Below are 19,323 nucleotides of genomic sequence, written 5' to 3'. Positions count from 1 at the left end.
TTGCCTTCATGCTGGACAGAACCAAAGGAGGAGGGAAAGAAGGGGGAGGCAGGGGCAAACCAAAGAAGAAGGAAGGATGCGAGGGTGAGGGTGGTAAGAGGAGAGGTTACAACAAGTACCAGACTTTACAGCTGTAATAGTTAGCGGTGCACTCACAGTGGGCACTGTGCAATCATTGCAAATGGCATCTTGCACGTTACTTCAAATGCCTTGAAGATAAGGCGAAAACAATGGAGATAATGGACAAAAAGGGGGGGAAACTGACGCCGTCCCCCACACAGCTACGCCCTCGTCTCTGGAGTCCTCGTCGCCAAATTTGTAGCGATGAAGGTCCACACCAGATGAGGTAAAAGAAGATATTTATTACATCAGTTTCCAAGCTCCTCTAACATGCCCTGCTGAGCTTAAATCTCACTCAGAGCGAACGTTCTAAATTGCCTTCATGCTGGACAGAACCAAAGGAGGAGGGAAAGGAGGTGGGAGGCAGGGGCAAACCAAAGGAGAGGGAAGGATGCGAGGGTGAGGGTGGTAAGAGGAGAGGTTACAACAAGTACCAGACTTTCCAGCTGTAATAGTTAGTGGTGCACTCACAGTGGGCACTGTGCAATCATTGCAAATGGCATCTTGCACAGTGCAAGTGGTCGTTTTCTGCCGCTTGAGTAGTTTTTACTGGAGCGGCAGCTTTCTCAAAGCAGACTGATAGTTTCTCATTGCGAGCGGTCACGAGCATACGCGACCCCTTGCAATGAAAAACCTGACCTCCCCGGGTTGAGAATCTCGCCAGGAGGTTTATTTTCCACGCTCGCGATCAGCAACTTCATGTTGCTGAACACAAATGAGGAAAAAGTCTCACCGGGATGTCATTTTGCTCGCTCGCGGTCGCCAACTTGATGTTGAGGACCGCGAACAAAAAATGCCAACTATGCTACGCTATGTGTTTTTGCACTGTGCTATGAGCAATTCGCTTAGCGCGTAGTTGCACAATCTACGCGAGCGTAGCATAATTTTCCGTCCAACTGTAGACAGCACACACATAGGGAGCTTAGGTGCCACCTGATGGGCCATCCTGGGCAGGATGAGAAGTTGGAGCTAGGCACAGCTTCACACTTACACCTGAATAGCCTTTGTCCTGTCCATACACAAAGGGCTGCATATCCCCTGTAGTGAGGCCAGAGCCAAGGCAGGAAGGGAAGGCCGCTGTGCACTTCAAAGCCCTTCCTTGAAGTACATTTCACTTCAAAGGCGCCAGTGGATATAAGGACTGGACTTTCGACTCTACCGCTTAGGTGCACTTCTGGACCTGTGGATACTCTTCCAGGAAAGAGGACTGCTGTGCTGTTGAAGGACTGCCACTATGCTGGACAGTGCTCTGGAAGAACTGTTTCCTTGCTCTGCTGACCTGCTGCCTTACTTGCCTGGGTGATAAGGACTGGACCCACATCACTTGAACCAAGAATCAGAGTGACTCCAAAGACTTGCTGGCTTCCCTCCTGATTCAAGTCTTGGGGACATAAATGAGTTCCAACTCAACTGCTACAGCACCTGGACTCTGCCTTCCGTGAGTCTGCCCTGCCAAGTGGCGCCAACCCAGTCCTGGATCCTTGGAAGTTGATTTGAAGTGCTGCTCCAGCAGAATCCACTCATTGCTATTGGAGCGAGTACTCTGAACCTGTCAATCACTTCCACTGCAGACGCATCACCGCCATTGCGAGGATTGACAATGGTGCATCGCGGACTGCATGGCAGATCGACTTCATTCCCTATGCATCATCACCATTGCACGGCTTGAAAATGCAGCATTGTCTTCCTTTATGGACCGTCGACTACCCATCACCTCACCTGCACCCTGTATCTGCAACTAGTTTGCAGAGGGCCAAAGCTGGTTACTGTATCCGACCTGCACTCCATCGTCGTTACCCTGAACTTTTGTATTTGACCCGGTCTAGTGCACCCAGATAGCTTCAGTTGGCGCTTCATGCTTTTAAGCACACCATTTCAGCTATCCATTCCAGAGTCATAACCCCGGTTCTGCTAATTGGATTTTTGTCATTTTGGTCTTGTTCTCTTCATTAAATTAAGCTCTGGTATTCTAACCAGGTTTGGTATCTTTTTGTGTGGTGCTTTCCCTGCTTTAGTGTTTGAAGTGTTGCACAAATACTTTGCACATTCCCTCTTAAGTTAAGCCTGAGTGGTCTGTGCCAAGCTACCAGGGAGGGAGTACAGGTTAATCTACAGTGTGCTTGTGGCTTACCCATACTGTGGTTCCTGCTTAGACAGGGTGCCAACCAGGAACCCAATTTCTGACAGGGGGATTGTTGAGATGATAGCCTCAAGGTTCACCCCACAGAGAGAGAGATATGGCAAGACTGCTGCTGACCTTGTTGGGCTTTCCAGGTGGGCCTAGAGGATGGCTTCTGATAACCAGGTTTGAAAGAGGGAACTTCAGCAGACACAGACCAGGGTACCGTATGTCAGGGAGCTCCCGTCATGGCACATGATTGCCATACCAGATGGGGGCAATTGGAACAGACTTGGAAACTTGCCGGAGTTGAGTCTTACAACAGCAGACAACCTTTCTGTTAATGCTGTGATAATGGATTTTCAGTGCATCTGAGAGCAATACGACATTCCCGCTAGTAATTTTTTGTTTCATGGAGCACTTACAAGGAACATCAAACAAGGGTGACGGGCAGGACTGCCAAAGCCCCAGATGGACAGGGGCTGCAGTGCATTTGTGAGATTCCCCAGGAGGCATCATGTGATGTAACTTTTCTATAGAGTTCCACAGGACTAGGCTAATTTGGGGCTTGGGCCCTAAGAGATTACTGGGAGCAAATAATGGGGACACCAATCACTGACACATACTGGACAAGTATAGTCAGAATCTAGGAGTCCCACAATGAGCGTTTCAAATGGATCCAATTTTATCACATTAGCACCTTCAAGTCTCATGATGAGCTCAGCTCGTCATGAGCCACGGTGCTCGTGTGCTCATGACCATTAGAACGCTCTCATGCTGGACAAATTCCCCTTCTGTGCGAGCGTTCTAAAGAAATGGCTGTGGTCATGACGAGCTCAGCTGACGAGCTGACGAGCTGTGCGCACCCCCCCCCCCCCCGCCCCCCAGCAGAGCGGGGGAATTTTCCCAGCTGTGAAGGGGTTAACAGAGCACACTTGCCCTAGATGTGGTGAATATATTGACATATATCTGCATATGGTATGGGATTGCCCAGTCATCCAACCATTTTGGACAGGGGTGGAAACAATAATATCAACAGCAATGGGGAGGTAGTTTATAGGCTCTCCAGGGGCATTCCTGCTGGGATGGTTCACCTGCCTTAAGGCAGGTACAGTTACAAACAAATGTATAGGCTTGGTGCTCATACTTGTCAGCACCAAATTCCACTTGTATGGAAGTCCTCTGGCAGCTCCACTGTACACTCATGGGTGATGGAACTTTGCAAATGAGCTGGCTGTGAGGGAGCTGCGCTATAGCAGGAGTCTAACAGGGGATTGCAACCCGGGAGTTGGAGAGAGGCCTGGAACCTCATAATGATTGACATCCCACTTTGTGGGAGAAGAGGGTTAAGTAACATCTGGCATCTTGTGGTGTGGTGTCTCTTGAGCGCCAATGAGGGCCCCCACACAGTATGAATTGGCCTACACTTGCTCCCCCACATTCCCTACTAACTTGCCACAAGCAAATTCCATGATTGCATGTATCCCGAGGACACCTCCCCGCACTTACATTGCATCACATATCATGTCATTCTCCCTCTCCCTTTGGCAGGACTCTTACTTACTGTTCATTGCTTTGGTTCATTATTAATCAGTATCACCATGTTAGAACTGTAGGATTCCCAGAGTTCATTGGATAAGCAGGATTGCACGCACCTTCTCAGTCCATGGCATACTACAGTGGGATTGGGAACTTGTGCTTACGGATGTGATGTGTAAGATGTTAAAACTTAGTAAAATACGTTTTCAAAAAAATTAATACATGCTGTACAGTTTCAAGGCCACCACTAGATGTTGATAGACAGTATTTCTCAGATCAAACCAGTGTAGTATTGGAATGTAACAAAAAAAACAGGCATAATAGTGGGAAATTATCCATATAATGTGATGGATGATTAAACAGTATATTTTATACCTCTCTTCCTGATTTTCTTGAATAGATTTGAAGCACTGGGTCCAGTTAAATGCTTTTGGTTGATTTTTAAGCCAGTTATCTATATATTGCAGGTTGGTGTCTAAATACTCCATGATAGTGATCTCCTTGAAGTATGCACATGTTGGGAAAAGCAGATGAATATTTACGAGAACCCCATATAAGACCAGTGTTTCTCCCTTCACAGATCCTATAAAAGAAATGAGCAACATGTTAAGACTTACATTAGGGGTAAGTGTGCATGTTTAAACTCATACTTTGAAAATGATAAATAATGGGTATGATAGCAAAAGAATCATTTTTAAAAGTTTAATTATAAACACATTTGCATGTTATTTCTCTGTATCTCTGGGTGAAGCAAGCTCTAGCTCAAGCTGTCGGGTTTCTGAAAACCTCAACCTATTTCTTATGACAAATGGTCCCTGATAACTTAATCAGTACTTGTTACTACCGTGGCTAACCAAGGCTGCATGCTAGGCATCTCTATGCATATGATCTATGTATTCAATCTGTATGAGAAGCTAGTAAATGTGTCTGCTGATATTCCAATCATTGCTTCTATGCCTCATTGTCTATTGTTTTATGCAAATGATGTATTGTAAGTAGAGAGAGAAAGTCATACATTAGTGAATTATAGCGTAGATCCAGAAGGACCAAATCCATGCTAGATTGTCAAAATACCTCTATGAGATAAACTTACATCCAGTCAAACTAAGTGATTCTCATGTATGTCCCCATTGGTCATTCTTTATATCTTGCCTGAATATGGTCCACTTGGAATTACACTGGATAATGCTTCCTTAAATAGTTTCAGACAACATTTCATAGGTTATGTGTAACTCTTGCAAAAGTAATTATTTGATTCATACTCCCTTGCAACTCAGATGTGGCAAGCTCACTAAAGAAACTCTTCCTTAATTGCCATCTTATATACAGGTAACCTTCTGGTTGATTGGTAAAAGCTGATAACCTTCCTTGCCCTGCCTCCATCCCCTCCCATGGCCTTTTTCTCTACACTCCTTTATTTTACATCCAATCTATACAGAATTGTCTAGCTTTGTATCAAGGGTCAATATATGGAAATCCCCATACCTAAGATTTGGACCATTTACTAGTGAAAATTAAGGATATCAAAATACTTGGAGAGGCTGAGCCCATCTGGTCTCTTCATATACCTAATCAAATACATATATGAAGAGACCAGATGGGCTCAGCCTCTCCAAGTATTTTGATATCTTTAATTTTCACTAGTAAATGGTCCAAATCTGTATTTCATGTTAGGCACATGGTGAATCAGATGCTAAATCTTATTGCCCATTTCAGTTGTAAATATTAGGGGGGCTTTTGGCAAAAGTAAATGTGTTGGAATTGTTGATATAAGTTTGGGAAGGGGTTTAGAAATGTTTCATTTCTACAAACTGGTTTGAAGGATTAATATGGTTCAATTGTGCACCCACAGCAGCATAACTTAATCCATGTGGTGATGCTAAATTTGCTCCTTACCTTCCATACTAAGTTCAAGGCAGATGGTCTTTTATTGCCTGCTAAAAAGTGTGGACGGGAGTAAAACAATTCAATATTATACTTTCAATTAGACATGCTTTATAGGACAACAGACTCCGACTTCCAGTTTTGGTTATAAGGCCAAAAATAATTGAATATAAACACACGTCAATATCAGGGTATATAGATACATAGAAATCAATACAGAGCCAAGTCTACGTATATAAATCATTCGGCATAAGAGAAATAAAATAATGAACTCCAAAATCAAAATTCAACAAAGGATAGAAGCTGAGTCCAATTCTCTTTTCATTTGAGAGAAAAAAAAGTATCTTTCCCTACTCTGCTCTAAATGAGAGTCCTAACTATTTCCCCAATATCCTATCCCAAAGGTGAAAGCACGTGTTGACTTCTTAAGAAGTACTCACGTCAAATGGTCTTAAAGCTATGGTGCTCGCTCTAAGATGCTCCTTCTCCTCCGAAATAGGCAGAAGTCTCCCTAATCTGTCCTGCGCACCATACAAAAAGACAATGTTCAACCCACAATATGTCATATTCATTGACACCATCCTTCAGTTAGTTTCCAGAGAAGCCTTTAATTAAATTAATTCTTTTCCAGTGGCCTTGGTTCCCAGAGAGGCCAGACATGAAAGCGCCTTCCATTTTTGCCTCCCAGACTTCTTCAAAGACATTCCGAGTATCTCCTTACATCTAAGAATAGGGAGGGCAAATTCCAGCACCAGCAGTAGGATGAGAACATACTATCTTCGAGCACACTGAGGATTCATTTAATTACAATTCTTGAGCAACCAAGGAGAAATGAAACTCAAAACAACCTACAGTTTGGGCTTACAATTTAGTCAACTTATACTAAATACAAATACATTACACAAGTATAATTTAAACCTGCACATTACACATACAGGAATTATAAATTTCTTTAATACATACAAAGGCCTACTTAAATGTGCACACTACATTCCGATGCTAATATAACTCGAATAAATGCATCTTAATAATCATGAAACACTGCAAACGATAAAAATACATGTGAGTGCATTTAAACCATGAGTATAGTGCACCCATACAAGTTAGAGTGCTATAAGGGATCTGTCACTTGCAACAAATGTATCTTGAGAGGAGATTTGTTCATTTTTTGACCAAGACTGCTCTATTGTCTTCTTAGTGTTAAATCTAAAGAAGAGTATTTTCTACATCACTCTCTAGAGCATTTATTTAGTTCTGATAGTGCATCTGTGTTGCTCTGGCAATGCTCTTCTGAAAGAGGTTTTCAAGTGTTGTGATTATTATCCTTATCAAAGAAGAATAGCCAGTGCTTACCAACAGGGCATGAATGGAGGTAATGCGGCTTTCTGCAACCCTAGATTAAAAGAAGGCAGGAGATGGAAAATCCTTCTAAGTTAGGCAGCATGAGAGGACACTGTGTATCTAGGTTGGTGGTTCCCCATCACTCTCTTAGAGCTGCAACAATTTAAAGAATTACAGAATTTCATTTATTTATGTGAGGTAAGCACATGGTTATGACCAAAGCTCCTGTTCTATTGAAGCAATGGACAACAGAATGAAAAAAAATGGTTCCAATTGCATTTTGTGTCCTGATGAAAGCCCTTTACCCAAGAGGGTTCGTTTTAGGGTCTGAAATATGTCAAACATTTTCTAGAACAATTGGACCATTATATCCTTACCCCCGCACAACAACCTTTTAATCATACCCAAACAACTGCTACTAAAGGGATACCTTGATTTTTTTATGGTATTTTTATTAGGGAAACCCCGGCTAGAGAAATATTTAATGTGCTCGCTGGAATATGGTTGAGCCTAGTTTTTAGGGACCAGGATGAGACCCATTGATGAAGCATGACACTACTGGAGTGGGTGAGGGTGCAACAATGAAAAAAAAGTGTTTTCTTTGCCAGCAGCATGGTAAATTGATGCCAAATCATTTTCCTCATAACAAGTAAGTTATGTATGGGATACTTTTTTGGCAAGTTATTAGTCTGTCTAGGGAGGGTGTATCTCATTTCCTCTACATTCAGTCTATCTTCCTTTTTGGTAGGGCGGCTCTTACAACACCCTCATCCAGGTCTGCGTTTGACTGTGGTTAGACTCCATCTTACTTCAGTCAACTGAAGCCAGCTTCTCCCCATCCATATTTACCCCGAGAATAGGAATAATGGAAGCTGTGAGGAGAACATGTGTAATGCCAAATCAAATACTAGCTGGTTAATATTGAAATTGGTTATAGTGTGGAAAATGTGTGTAAGGAAATCATGCCATGCTGTTCCAACTGGTCATAAAGAAAACTGGCAATGCTGTTCTAAATCATTGACAATTAAAATGATATACTAATTGAGCACGGTGGAAAAAAATGGACGATGTGTTAAGCTGGTATAATGTCATCTGTCAATATTAGACTTATTTCTTATTGTGAAAACTGACAATGGTGTGGTAACAAACTATATAACTGAGCATTCCACAGTAACTGGACATAATTTAAATTGACAATATTGTTTTAGCTTGTGTACTGTACTAAGCATGAAGAGCAACTTTGGAATAATGGAAAATTACCAGCATGACTAAAGGAAACAGACCTACAAATGTCAATTTTACAAATTGTTAACTGGTGAAAATGTGCTCACTGGGCCTGATGGAAACTGCTGTGATGTGCTAAATAGTTATACAGAAAATGTCAATACTTTCCTAGCAAACCATAAATGAAACTGTGAATGATACGCTGCTGATCAAAACCGAAACTGGCAATGGTATACTTACTGAAATTAGTGAAAACTCCCTGTGTTCTGCTAACAGGACATAATGGCAACAGTACAAAGTGATAAACTATAATTTTGGGAGTGGCCCACCATTCAATTGATATGGGTAGCAGGTTTCAATGAGAGAACTCTCTACCTGATCTCCTTAGCTTGATGTCAGTACAAAGGCGTACCTCAGTGATGCATATTAGTAGAGTCAAAAAGAAAGAACTGAAAACATAATAAGTAAGATAAGACAAAATCAGTTAAGCAAAACAAAGAGGGTCCCCAAAGGTTATAGGCAAAACAAAAATAACACCAATAACTATTCTGTGACTAAAGACTACATGCAACATTAATTAAATCATTCTTAGAAAACGGTACCATTAAAAATAGATGTTGGAAAGTACTGCATCCTATGTCACACTAAATAATAAAACAGTAAGAAATTTGACAATTTAGTACCTAACAATTTGCTATATACATCCTAGATTTTCAGATGACATTGTGCCAACACTGCAAAATAACACAGGTGGTGGGGGTCGCTGTAAAAATAATTTTCGTGATTAAATGAGACACAACATATTGGCATTGAAAAGGAATATGTTGGCGTTTGGAGGAAATATTGCCCCTAAACAAACAGGGAAGAAGCATTTTCGGACATAATCATGGAGTCATAGCTACCTAATATACGCCCACTGGTTTTGGCTACTTGTAGAAAAAGAATACTAGAAAGAATCCTGACCATTTCTGTCATACCATAATTCGTAACCTTTGATTTAACTGGATAAGGTCACGGATGAAGTTCAGTCTTTATAGAGGTTGTAGACCTTTGGAAATACCTTCCAGCAGGTTTGAAATGACAAGAATATAAGAAAAGATTCTGAAATCTATCATATGCTGAGTTCTTTCACTGAGTTCTTTCACTGAAAAGTTGATTAGCCAGTTTCAGGTCTTAGTTCTGGTGTAACACTCCATATTAAGTATCCATCAGCTTTCATTGTTTCAGAGCATTACAAATTCAGGACTCAGGAGAAAGGTTCTGGTTGGCCTCATGCTCATAAAGCGGGGGTTGTGCATTATGGGCTGTTAAATACCCGCTCCCTCCAAAAACATAACGGAGAGGTGTTCTCATTGTTGGAGGACGGGGAATTTGATGTGTTGGGGATCACGGAGACGTGGCTGGAGGATTCCTCGCTACCGGATCTTGTGGCTGCCTTACCAGCAAATTTCTCGGTCCTACATTGTAATAGAGCGGGAGAGAAAAGAGGCGGAGGGGTGGCACTTTTCTTTGCTGATCGTATGCGTGGAGAAACAATCTTGGCTGAAGATTTGGGTGGGGCGGAGGTTCTTGGTGTTAAACTTAGACTGGGGACAGATTGCCTGACTGTCCTGGTAGTGTATCGTCTTCCATGGGCCAATCCGGAGTTCCCGGACCTATTTTTGAAATTAGTGCAGGATCTGCGCTTGAGGTATGATAATTTGGTCATCTTGGGAGACTTTAATTATCATTGGGGAAACTACCCCAAGAGAAGGGCAGGCTAGCCATATTGATGAGGCATTATCGTCGTTAGGTTTAACCCAACAAGTAAAGGGGCCGACACATGTGAAAGGTCACACGCTTGATCTGGTGTGGACGTCACTTCCGGTACAGGGAGCGACGATCACGCGACCGTGTGTCTGGTCGGATCACCACCTACTGAAGGGAGATCTCCTGATGAACCTACATAAAACGAAACCTGTAGAAGGCCAGAGGTTGGTGAGGAAATGGAAGAACATCAATGGAGACAAAATGGTGGCACATCTCTTAGCGAATCCATCTCAGAACCGTCAAGATGAGAATCCTGATGCTCTTTGCAGTAATCTAGATGATAGACTTCGAAGGGCGGCCGACTATGTGGCGCCAGCACGCAGGGTCAATTTAGTAAATAGAGGCCCAGGGTCCCCTTGGTACAATGACTCTTTAAGGGAGAAGAAGAGAGCTTTACGCAAGATGGAGAGAGCTTGGCGCAGAGCCTACGATACTAAGGCGAGAAGTCTCTACATGCTAGAATTAGCGAACTATAAACGGGCAATAATAGCTAGGAAGGCGGATTTCTATGAGGAAAGGATCATCACAGCCAAAGATCCTCAGAAAGAAATCTTCCGAGTCCTAAATGAACTCAGGAAAGTAAAAGAACAAAGGCCGGAGTTCACTTTAGAGGACTGTCAGAGGTTTCAGAACTTCTTCCCTAGCAAAATTAAAGACCTTATTTCGGAAATTGCCTGCACTCCCATGCATGCCTGCCCCCCACAGACCACGTCGGCTAAGAAGCTGGTGGACAGACCTCTGGACATTCTTCCTCCCATCACGAAAGAGGAACTGTCCCTGCTTATGGGGAGAGTTAAGTCCGGCTCCCAGGCTGATCCCTGTCCCCCTGAAGTATTCAAACTGGCCATGCCAGGAATAGAAGAGGAGGTTTTGACTCTCTTGAACTCATCCTTAGTATTAGGCAAGGTTCCTACAGCCTTTAAGGAGGCAAGGTTGATCCCTCTGCTAAAAAAAACTGGGGCACAAGTGAAATGCCTAAAAAACTTCAGGCCTATTTCCCAGATCCCTTTCCTTCCCAAAGTGCTGGAACAGCACGTTCTGTCCGATCTTTCTGACCATCTAGAAAGGAACGGTCTGTTGGAACCAAATCAATCGGGGTTCCGTGCGAATCATAGCACGGAACTGGTCATGCTGTCTATCGTGGATGAGCTCAGGAATAGGGCAGATAAGAAGATACCTGGTGCCCTGGTGTTGTTAGACCTCTCCGCGGCGTTTGACACCGTGTGTCATAAACAACTACTGTCGCGGCTGAGGGATTTCGACATCCAGGGCACAGCCCACGCCTGGTTTGCTTCTTTCCTACAAGGGAGGACACAAAGAGTTCAGCTGGGAGAATTGCTCTCTACTGCAACACCAATTTCCTGTGGAGTGCCACAGGGGTCGGCCTTGTCGCCCCTGTTATTCAATATATATCTCCAACCATTGATTTCACTCCTTAATCAAATGGATTGCCAGGTATATAACTACGCTGACGACACCCAAATCATTATCCAGATGGATAATGCCCCTGGGGCGTCAGCAAATCTGCAAACTATTCTTAAGCATACAGCTAATTGGATGTCACTGAACTCCTTAAAAATCAACCCGGACAAGACGGAGGTTCTACCTATTACCATCGCTGGCAATCCATGGCACAACGGGTTCTGGCCTAGGGAACTTGGGCCGCCCCCGGAGCCGGCAGTGGCAGTAAAAAGCCTAGGCATCCATGTGGATGATAAACTATCCATGCGGAAGCAAGTCACCACGGTGGTAGGGACTTGTGTTGGCCTGCTCCGTCAACTTAGGAAAATTGTGCCACTATTGTCCTATTCCACCTTGAGACGGGCGGTCTCCGCAATGATATTAGCAAGGTTGGACTACGGCAATTCGCTTTATTTAGGATTGCCTCAAAAACTCTTGGACAAACTTCAGCTGGTGATGAATGATGCCGCTAGGCTTATTCATAAGAAACCCAGGAGCACGCATGTGTCCCCACTTATGCGTGAGCTGCACTGGCTCCCAGTGAGGCAGAGGGTGCTCTTCAAAGGGTTATGTATTGCACATAAATCGCTCTATGGCAAGGCGCCAAGATACATTAAGACCCGCCTGATTCCATACAAACCGGGTAGGGTGCTAAGATCTGCTGAAGCAACCCTTCTTACCCAACCACGTTTCAGATTGGCGACAGTGGGTGGTCGTGCCATCTCTAATACCCTCCCAGCAGTCTGGAATAATCTATCGGCGGATCTGCGTAAGGAACCAAATCTGTTGTCCTTCCGGAAGAAGTTGAAAACTGTTCTTTTCCAGGAGGCCTGGGGTGGGCTATAACTCCTGGGAAGGGCCCTTTCAGGATTTCTGCTGTGCTTACCGGACAAGCGCTTAGAGACCCCTGGGTTATAACGCGCTATATAAATCGAATAAAATAAATAAATAAATAAATAAATAAATTCATGTGATAATCCAAGGTGAGCCACAGGACCTGGGTATAGTGCTATACAAACATAAGGGTCATCATGGCTAAACATACGCTGTTGATACATGTATTAATGATCCAGCCAATGGATCTTAGCGAGAGAGAGAAGTAAAAGACAATCAATGTTTTTTTTCAAAAACAAATTCAATTTGTATTGTAAGATTATTCTATATCATATAATACTATCAGAAACTTGATACAGTAGCATACATGTTTAATGAATTTTGTGTTTATGTGCAGAATATCTTCACTATCTGTCCTTTTCCGATCTAACTTTTATGCTCCAAATGTGTGTGGAGAGGCCCCCATGCCTCTTAGTAGATTGTAATTATTGCTATCCACCGGACAAGCCACTACACTGGTTCGCTTCTCAGTACATCATAGCATGCATTAAACACTAGTGCGTGACTCAGCCATCTTGGGGGTATGCTTTTAGAATAGGGCATGCAATCAGGCCAACGTGCACATTTGTAAACACATTCCAACGCTGTCACATGTGCTTTCTACACTCGGGCCCTAATACCGCTCTTGACAGTTAGGCAAGCCTCGGCTGTCCAATTGAGTAAATGCTTCTCCCACCCCTCACTTTGTAATGGTATCTTGTGGCAGAAAAACTTTACCGTCAAAAATCTCACTTTGTTGTTTTCTGTAAAGGTTTGTCCGGAGACCCGCTGCGAATCAAGGGTGGATCAGGTGGCACCATTGGGATGTATGTATCTGCGGCAACAATTGCACGCTACCACCATCTGTCTAAACACATGTGCGTGGGGTACAGAATCAGTCAGCCAGGTGTAGGGGCACACTTCCTTCCGCAGTGCGCACACCAAGATGGTTTCATGGTGGGTTAAGTTGTATAACCACCCCATCAGCCATTGCAGCGGCACAGTAGCATAATAGAGCTCATAATGGGGTGCCCATAAACCACCCGCATTGAATGGGTGTTGTATCAGGTTCAAGGCAACCCAATGTTGTCCTGAGCCCCATATCAGTGCGTGCATTGACCTGTTCAGTTACCGAAAGAAGCTTCTGGGGAGCACAATTGGGAGGGCAACAAACAAATACAACAGTTGGGGGGAACCAACATTTTAGTTATCACCACCTGACCTGGTTGAGACAGAGGGAGCGAGCACCAAAAAGGTAGGGATTGACGTATGGAGAAAACTGCCTTCTCCAGATTTCTTTCCTTGAGGTCTTTCTCAGTATGATAAATTTGTATACCTAGATATTGAAAGGTGTCATAGCACCATCTTAGGTGGGTCCCCATGGGGTCCACCTGGTCCACCAGAGGAAACATGCAGGTCTTATCCCAATTCACGCGCAGCCTAGGGATATCACCAAAAGGTTGCAATATTCACATGGGACCGTTGAGCGACACATCCACGTCTCGGAGGTAAATGAAGTTGTCATAAGCGTACAGTGATATAATGTGGCGTACATGATGCTCCCTGATGCCCCACTCCTCTGCCCACCGACAGAGTTGACAGGCCAGGGGCTTCATTATCAGTGCCAACAAAAGAGGGGACAGCAGGCACCCCGTCTTGCCTCCCACAGATATCCACCCTGTCCCAGATAACCTGTTCCATCTTCACTCTCGCTGTGGGGCTGGTGTATAGGATGTGAATTCATCCCAAGAATCCCAGTCCAAACCCCATTTTGGCGAGGACCAGCTGAAGGTAGTCCTACCTCGAGGTGTCAAACGCTTTTTTATGCCCAGCCTTACCGCCACTTGACTAAGTACCTCGGATAGTAAAAGTCATAGGGGCAGTGGTCCGATAAGGCATGTGCAGGTACCTTATCTCATCTAACCGTGCACCAAGTCAGGTCGCACAGAGAAACAGATCAATTCTGGTGTGCACTTTGTGGACCTGCGAAGAATAGGAGTTATCATGGTCTAAGGGAAACAGGTGGCGCCATGCATTCAAGTGGTGCATGCGCGACAGCTATTGAGTAAGGTGTTGTGCGGTTCGTCTTGGGGCTGCCGCTCTGAGTGGGGGGTGGAGCAATCAAGCATCACATCTGGGACACAATTAAAATACCTACCTCAAAGTCCAGGGGAAGAGGGGTCTCCAAGGAGCGCCAGTGTGAGGGTGTCCAAGAATTCACCCTGTTGTCTTTTGGGTGCATAGATAACAGCAAGAGTGAGTAGTTCACCATCTAGTTGCACATCCAAAATCACAAATCGCCTGCTGTGTCCACCCTCTGAGTGACCAAAGTGTAAGGTACCCCTGGGCCACCCAAATACAGATCCCACTAGTGAAGGAAGACTAAAGAGTGCCATGCAGCTGTCCCTTTCACTTTGCATGGTGCTTGTGCAATTCAGTAATGTTGAGGTCTGTTTCTTAGAGCTTGGCTTTGTGTATCTGATTCCATTTAAGAGAGGCATAACATCGATATTGCTTGGAAGGAGTGGCTTACTGTGCACATTCTAGGGGATTATGCGGTACTGAAGGACACGGGTGTCTGGTAAGTCACTCGTCATGCCATGCATTCTATGAGAACCCCATAGCCCTATGGCTCACCCCACAGGTGGCATGTATGCATCAGGTAAACACTGCATATATCTAAAATATTAAAAAAAACTGTTTAGGGAGTGTTTATCTTTAGCGGATAGAGTATTCTTCCTGCAGGTCGGACGGGTTGTGGAATTGCAGTAAGAAAATGTTCTGCATCTTGGGGGCGGTTGATTAGGGGATAGTAGTTGCAACTGGTGCTGGGGTGTGGGGATTTTGCTGTGTGGGATCCTGCTCTTATTAACCGCATGTTGTCTGATCTTGGGTTGCTGTCTGATCAGGTCCTGTATTATGGAGGTCATCTTTGATATATTGTAGTGAAAGTAGGATTTCGTCGAGCCTAGGGTCTGGTGTGGGAGGGGTGTTAATAATCTGGTCTAGGAGTAGAGGGGTGGAAGGGCTTGGGATGTGGATTGGAGGGTAGCAGTGGTCTGCATCTGAGTAGTGAGAACTACGAGTCTGGCTGTCCGGAGATGTGAAAGTAGACAAAGGGGGGAAAGTAAACAAAGGGGGGAGGTATATATCAGAGGGGTGTGCATCGAGGTTATGGGCATGTGAGGGTTCCTATTGTTTAGGGGACTATTGTAAGGGAAGTTACTTGTTTGGATCCTAGGTGAAGGGGTAGTGATGTAGGAGTTGTGGGTGTGGTTCTCAAAAGCTTGGACATCTCTGGCATCAGGGTGGGAGTATGAAAAGATGGGTTTGTAAGTGAGTGCCAAGGGGGGATGTCGACGTGGACTCGGGGGGAATTATGGAGTTAGGGGTGCCCGTGGTGGGGGTAAAGGATCGAAGGACTTTATCTTTGATGAGCGGAAAGATGTTGTAGAGCAAGATAACATTTTGGTCAGAACATTGCAAGAGAATGATCTCAGTATGATAGATGGCGATTGTAGCTGATGCCCTATAAAGCGGGAGGGGATGATAGAGATCTTGAGACCGTGCCCTGTTTTCCTTGCTGAGGAAACAGAGAACAGTGGGTAGAATGCTTTCCTCCATTGAGCTCTTCTCCTTGTGTAAAAAATGATGTCGTTGGTTAAAGAGCCCTTGTTTAGAGAGTGGTAGGTGTCTGATATTGGGGTCTCGCAGCAGCAAATGTTTAAAATGTTTTGCTGCTTTTTTTAGAGGTTAGGGGGGTACTTGATGGTGTAAATATGTTGACCTGAGCACTCCATTCACCTAAGAAGCTAAAATGAGGGGTAGACGAATAGGGGGAGTTATTTCAGTGACTGCTTGGGAATAGCCCATTCCTATGGACACTGAGGCCAGTTTAAGATGGCCACCTGATTTGCAGAAGAAATATGGTACTGATCACCTCCCTCCTTTTGCTGGTGCTCTCTGTGCTGCCTAGCACCAATTCAAGCACCCATGTGCTATGCTGCAAAGGTGCCTGAGTAATGGTCGGGATTGTTTTTCTGCAGGAAGGGATAGCTTTCTGCACACAATAATTACTTGTAAGTCAATTTCCTCTTTCTATGTGTGATGCAGAGGAAATAACAAGGAGAAATAAAAATATTTTTCCTTGTTATGCCTCACTGGTGTGGCATTTTGATCCATTTCCAGAATTTCCAGCTTAGTAAATCTCAGAGTGCGCCAAAATCCATGGGTGGATGCAGGGAAATGCCCAAGATCCATCCATGGTCAACCTCCAAGCCACAGTGTGATAACATGCAGCTCAACGGGCTGCGTTGCGTTACATTTTCTTCACGAAGCCATGTAAGGGGACACATGTCGGCTCCTACGTGGGTTAGTAAGTACCAACTATCATTTTGCATCCAAGCTGAGCCAAAAAATGTGGCGCTGCCATGAAGCAAATGTTAGTAAACCTGGGCATTATATAGCAGTTATGCAAGTAATTGATGTTTGCTGACAATTTAAAGTCTTGCACTGTTGATCACCTGTAATTGTTTAGGTTAAAAAAAAAATGTGCCTTATACTAGACTTTGTTTCATTTAGAGAATATTTCAGAGTCTGTGTGTGGTGTAATTTATTAAACTCAAATCAACAATTTAAATAAACAGACTCCTATTGGACACACCTAAATATTTGAAAAACGTGTTCACAACACTGAATCCATAAATAAGTAAAAAATGCTACAGCAATACTGTGTGCGGTACCTACCAGAAGCCAAGAGTTGTTCAAGTTGTCTCATTGGCTGTATCACTGATTCATCCGTGAATTCCGAGTCTGCAGTAAAGTACTCGGTAAGAGCCTTCTCAGCATCAAAATATTTCTGGTAGACAGATGTCCATGTTAAGCCCGGCTCCATGTTCTGACTATAGACTTGTTGGTGGACCGTGACTTTGAATTCCACGCCGCCAGTGCTATGCATTGTGAGCATTTTTGCCCCGTTATATCCCACTGGTGGAGTTTGCTTACGTACCCGCGTTCTGCTTTCTTGTTTGCTTTATGCTCTTTGAAGATTGCGCTTTCTGTTTGTGTCTAGTCTGTGTGAGCTGAAATGATAAATTCGACCCCTACATAATGATGTTTTGCTCCCTTGGGCACTGTATTGTAGTAAACATCCTGCTGGGTGCTGCTCAAAGCAAGGGATGAATCTAACTATAGGAACATGGTAAATACAAACACTGCATTCCTTTAAGCGTACTCTGGGCCCTTCAGAACAAAAGCCACACAAGCAAAATGAGCTGCCTTTCTGTACTGGCCACATGTGAAGTCCGGAGTGTAGTTGTCAAAAGTGCAGCAGGTGCAGTGGCACCGGAGAAAATGGGTGTGAGGAGGCCACTGAATCCCAAGTGTAGCTTTTTTGACCAAATAAAGGAATGGGGTGGGGATATTTTGGTCCGTGCACTAGGGCCTGTGGCATCTTTACTAAGCCACTGTGTGAGGGTTTGATTATCCGTCAAAAGCTTGGATTATTGTCGCACTCCATCAAATGAGTGCTGCTTAGATGTTGTAACCCTTCCTCTCTTTCGCTTCTTTTGTTGAAGTGTTGATGATGTATATTTTTCACAGTTCATTTTATATGTCACAATTGCAGGATCATTAACCCAACGTTTCACGTCCAAATGCAATATGCACAATGTGGTTATTTTTTAGGTGCTGTACATCGTCACATTTTGCTGTAATTCAATTCCTCAATCCCATCTTGTCCTATATAGAGGTCTTTGGAGGAGTGCAAAGGTGCTAGTTTGCAGTACATGTGTCCAGATTCAGGTTTGAACCTGGAAACTCATGTTGATGCACTGGGGTCAGGCTTCCGAGCCAATCACAGCACCGAGACCGCCCTCATCGCTGCCACCGATGACATCCGAGCCCTGATGGACAACGGAGAAACAGTGGCCCTCATCCTCCTAGACCTCTCCGCGGCATTCGACACTGTCTGCCACCGCACCCTAGTACAGCGCCTCAGCAACGTCGGAATCCAGGACAAGGCGCTGGAATGGATCATCTCCTTCCTCGACGGAAGAACACAGAGAGTCCGCCTACCACCGTACAAGTCAGAGGCCTCCGAAGTCATCTGCGGCGTCCCTCAAGGATCCTCTCTGAGCCCCACCCTCTTCAACGTCTACATGAGCCCCCTTGCGGCCATCGCACGCCAACACAACCTCAGCATAATCTCCTACGCCGACGACACCCAGCTGATCCTCTCCCTGACCAACGACCCCGCCGCCGCCAGAGCCAACCTGCACGAAGGGATGAAAGAGGTAGCCGAGTGGATGACGACCAGCCGCCTGAAACTGAACTCTGACAAGACGGAGGTCCTCATCCTGGGCTCTTCACCCTCCACCTGGGACGACTCCTGGTGGCCTCCCGCCCTGGGCACCGCACCCAAACCGACAGACCATGCACGCAACCTGGGCTTCATCCTGGACTCCTCCCTCTCCATGACCAGGCAAGTCAACAACGTCTCCTCGGCGTGCTTCAACATCCTACGCATGCTACGGAAGATCTTCTGGTGGATCCCCACCGAGACCAGGAAGACCGTCACCCAGGCCCTCGTCACTAGCCGACTGGACTACGGCAACGCCCTCTACGCCGGCACCACCGCCAAGCTCCAGAAGAGACTCCAGCGGATCCAGAACGCCTCAGCCAGACTCATCCTCGACATCCCACGAACCAGCCACATCTCCGGACATCTGAGAGACCTTCACTGGCTCTCCGTCAACAAAAGAATCACCTTCCGCCTCCTCACCCACGCACACAAAGCCCTACACGACCAAGGCCCGAGCTACCTCAAAAGCCGAATCAACTTCTACGCTCCCAAACGCCACCTCCGATCAGCCAACCACGCCCTCGCCGCCGTCCCCCGCATCCGAAGAGCGACTACAGGAGGAAGGTCCTTCTCCTACCTGGCCGCCAAGACC

The 19,323-nt window shown here is 45.0% G+C and overlaps 1 protein-coding gene across 1 annotated transcript in view; it reads right to left on the bottom strand.

The window, feature by feature from the left end:
- LOC147683741 (nicotinamide N-methyltransferase-like) overlaps positions 1-17,279 on the bottom strand; it is a 29,520-nt gene extending 12,241 nt beyond the window's left edge. The window contains exons 1-2 of the mRNA XM_086942571.1: positions 17,117-17,279; positions 4,154-4,361 (exon numbers count right to left, since the gene is read on the bottom strand). Of these exons, the coding sequence (XP_086798697.1) occupies positions 4,154-4,361; positions 17,117-17,264 (356 nt within the window). The 5' untranslated portion in view covers positions 17,265-17,279. The remainder of the gene's footprint in view (positions 1-4,153; positions 4,362-17,116) is intronic.
- Between the last annotated feature and the right edge of the window lie 2,044 nt (positions 17,280-19,323).

The sequence above is a fragment of the Lissotriton vulgaris genome, chromosome 11 (genome assembly GCF_964263255.1).
Source record: "Lissotriton vulgaris chromosome 11, aLisVul1.2, whole genome shotgun sequence".
Lineage (NCBI taxonomy): Eukaryota > Metazoa > Chordata > Amphibia > Caudata > Salamandridae > Lissotriton > Lissotriton vulgaris.
Note: the sequence above shows the minus strand (reverse complement) of the source record. Positions and strands in the feature narration are given on the sequence as shown.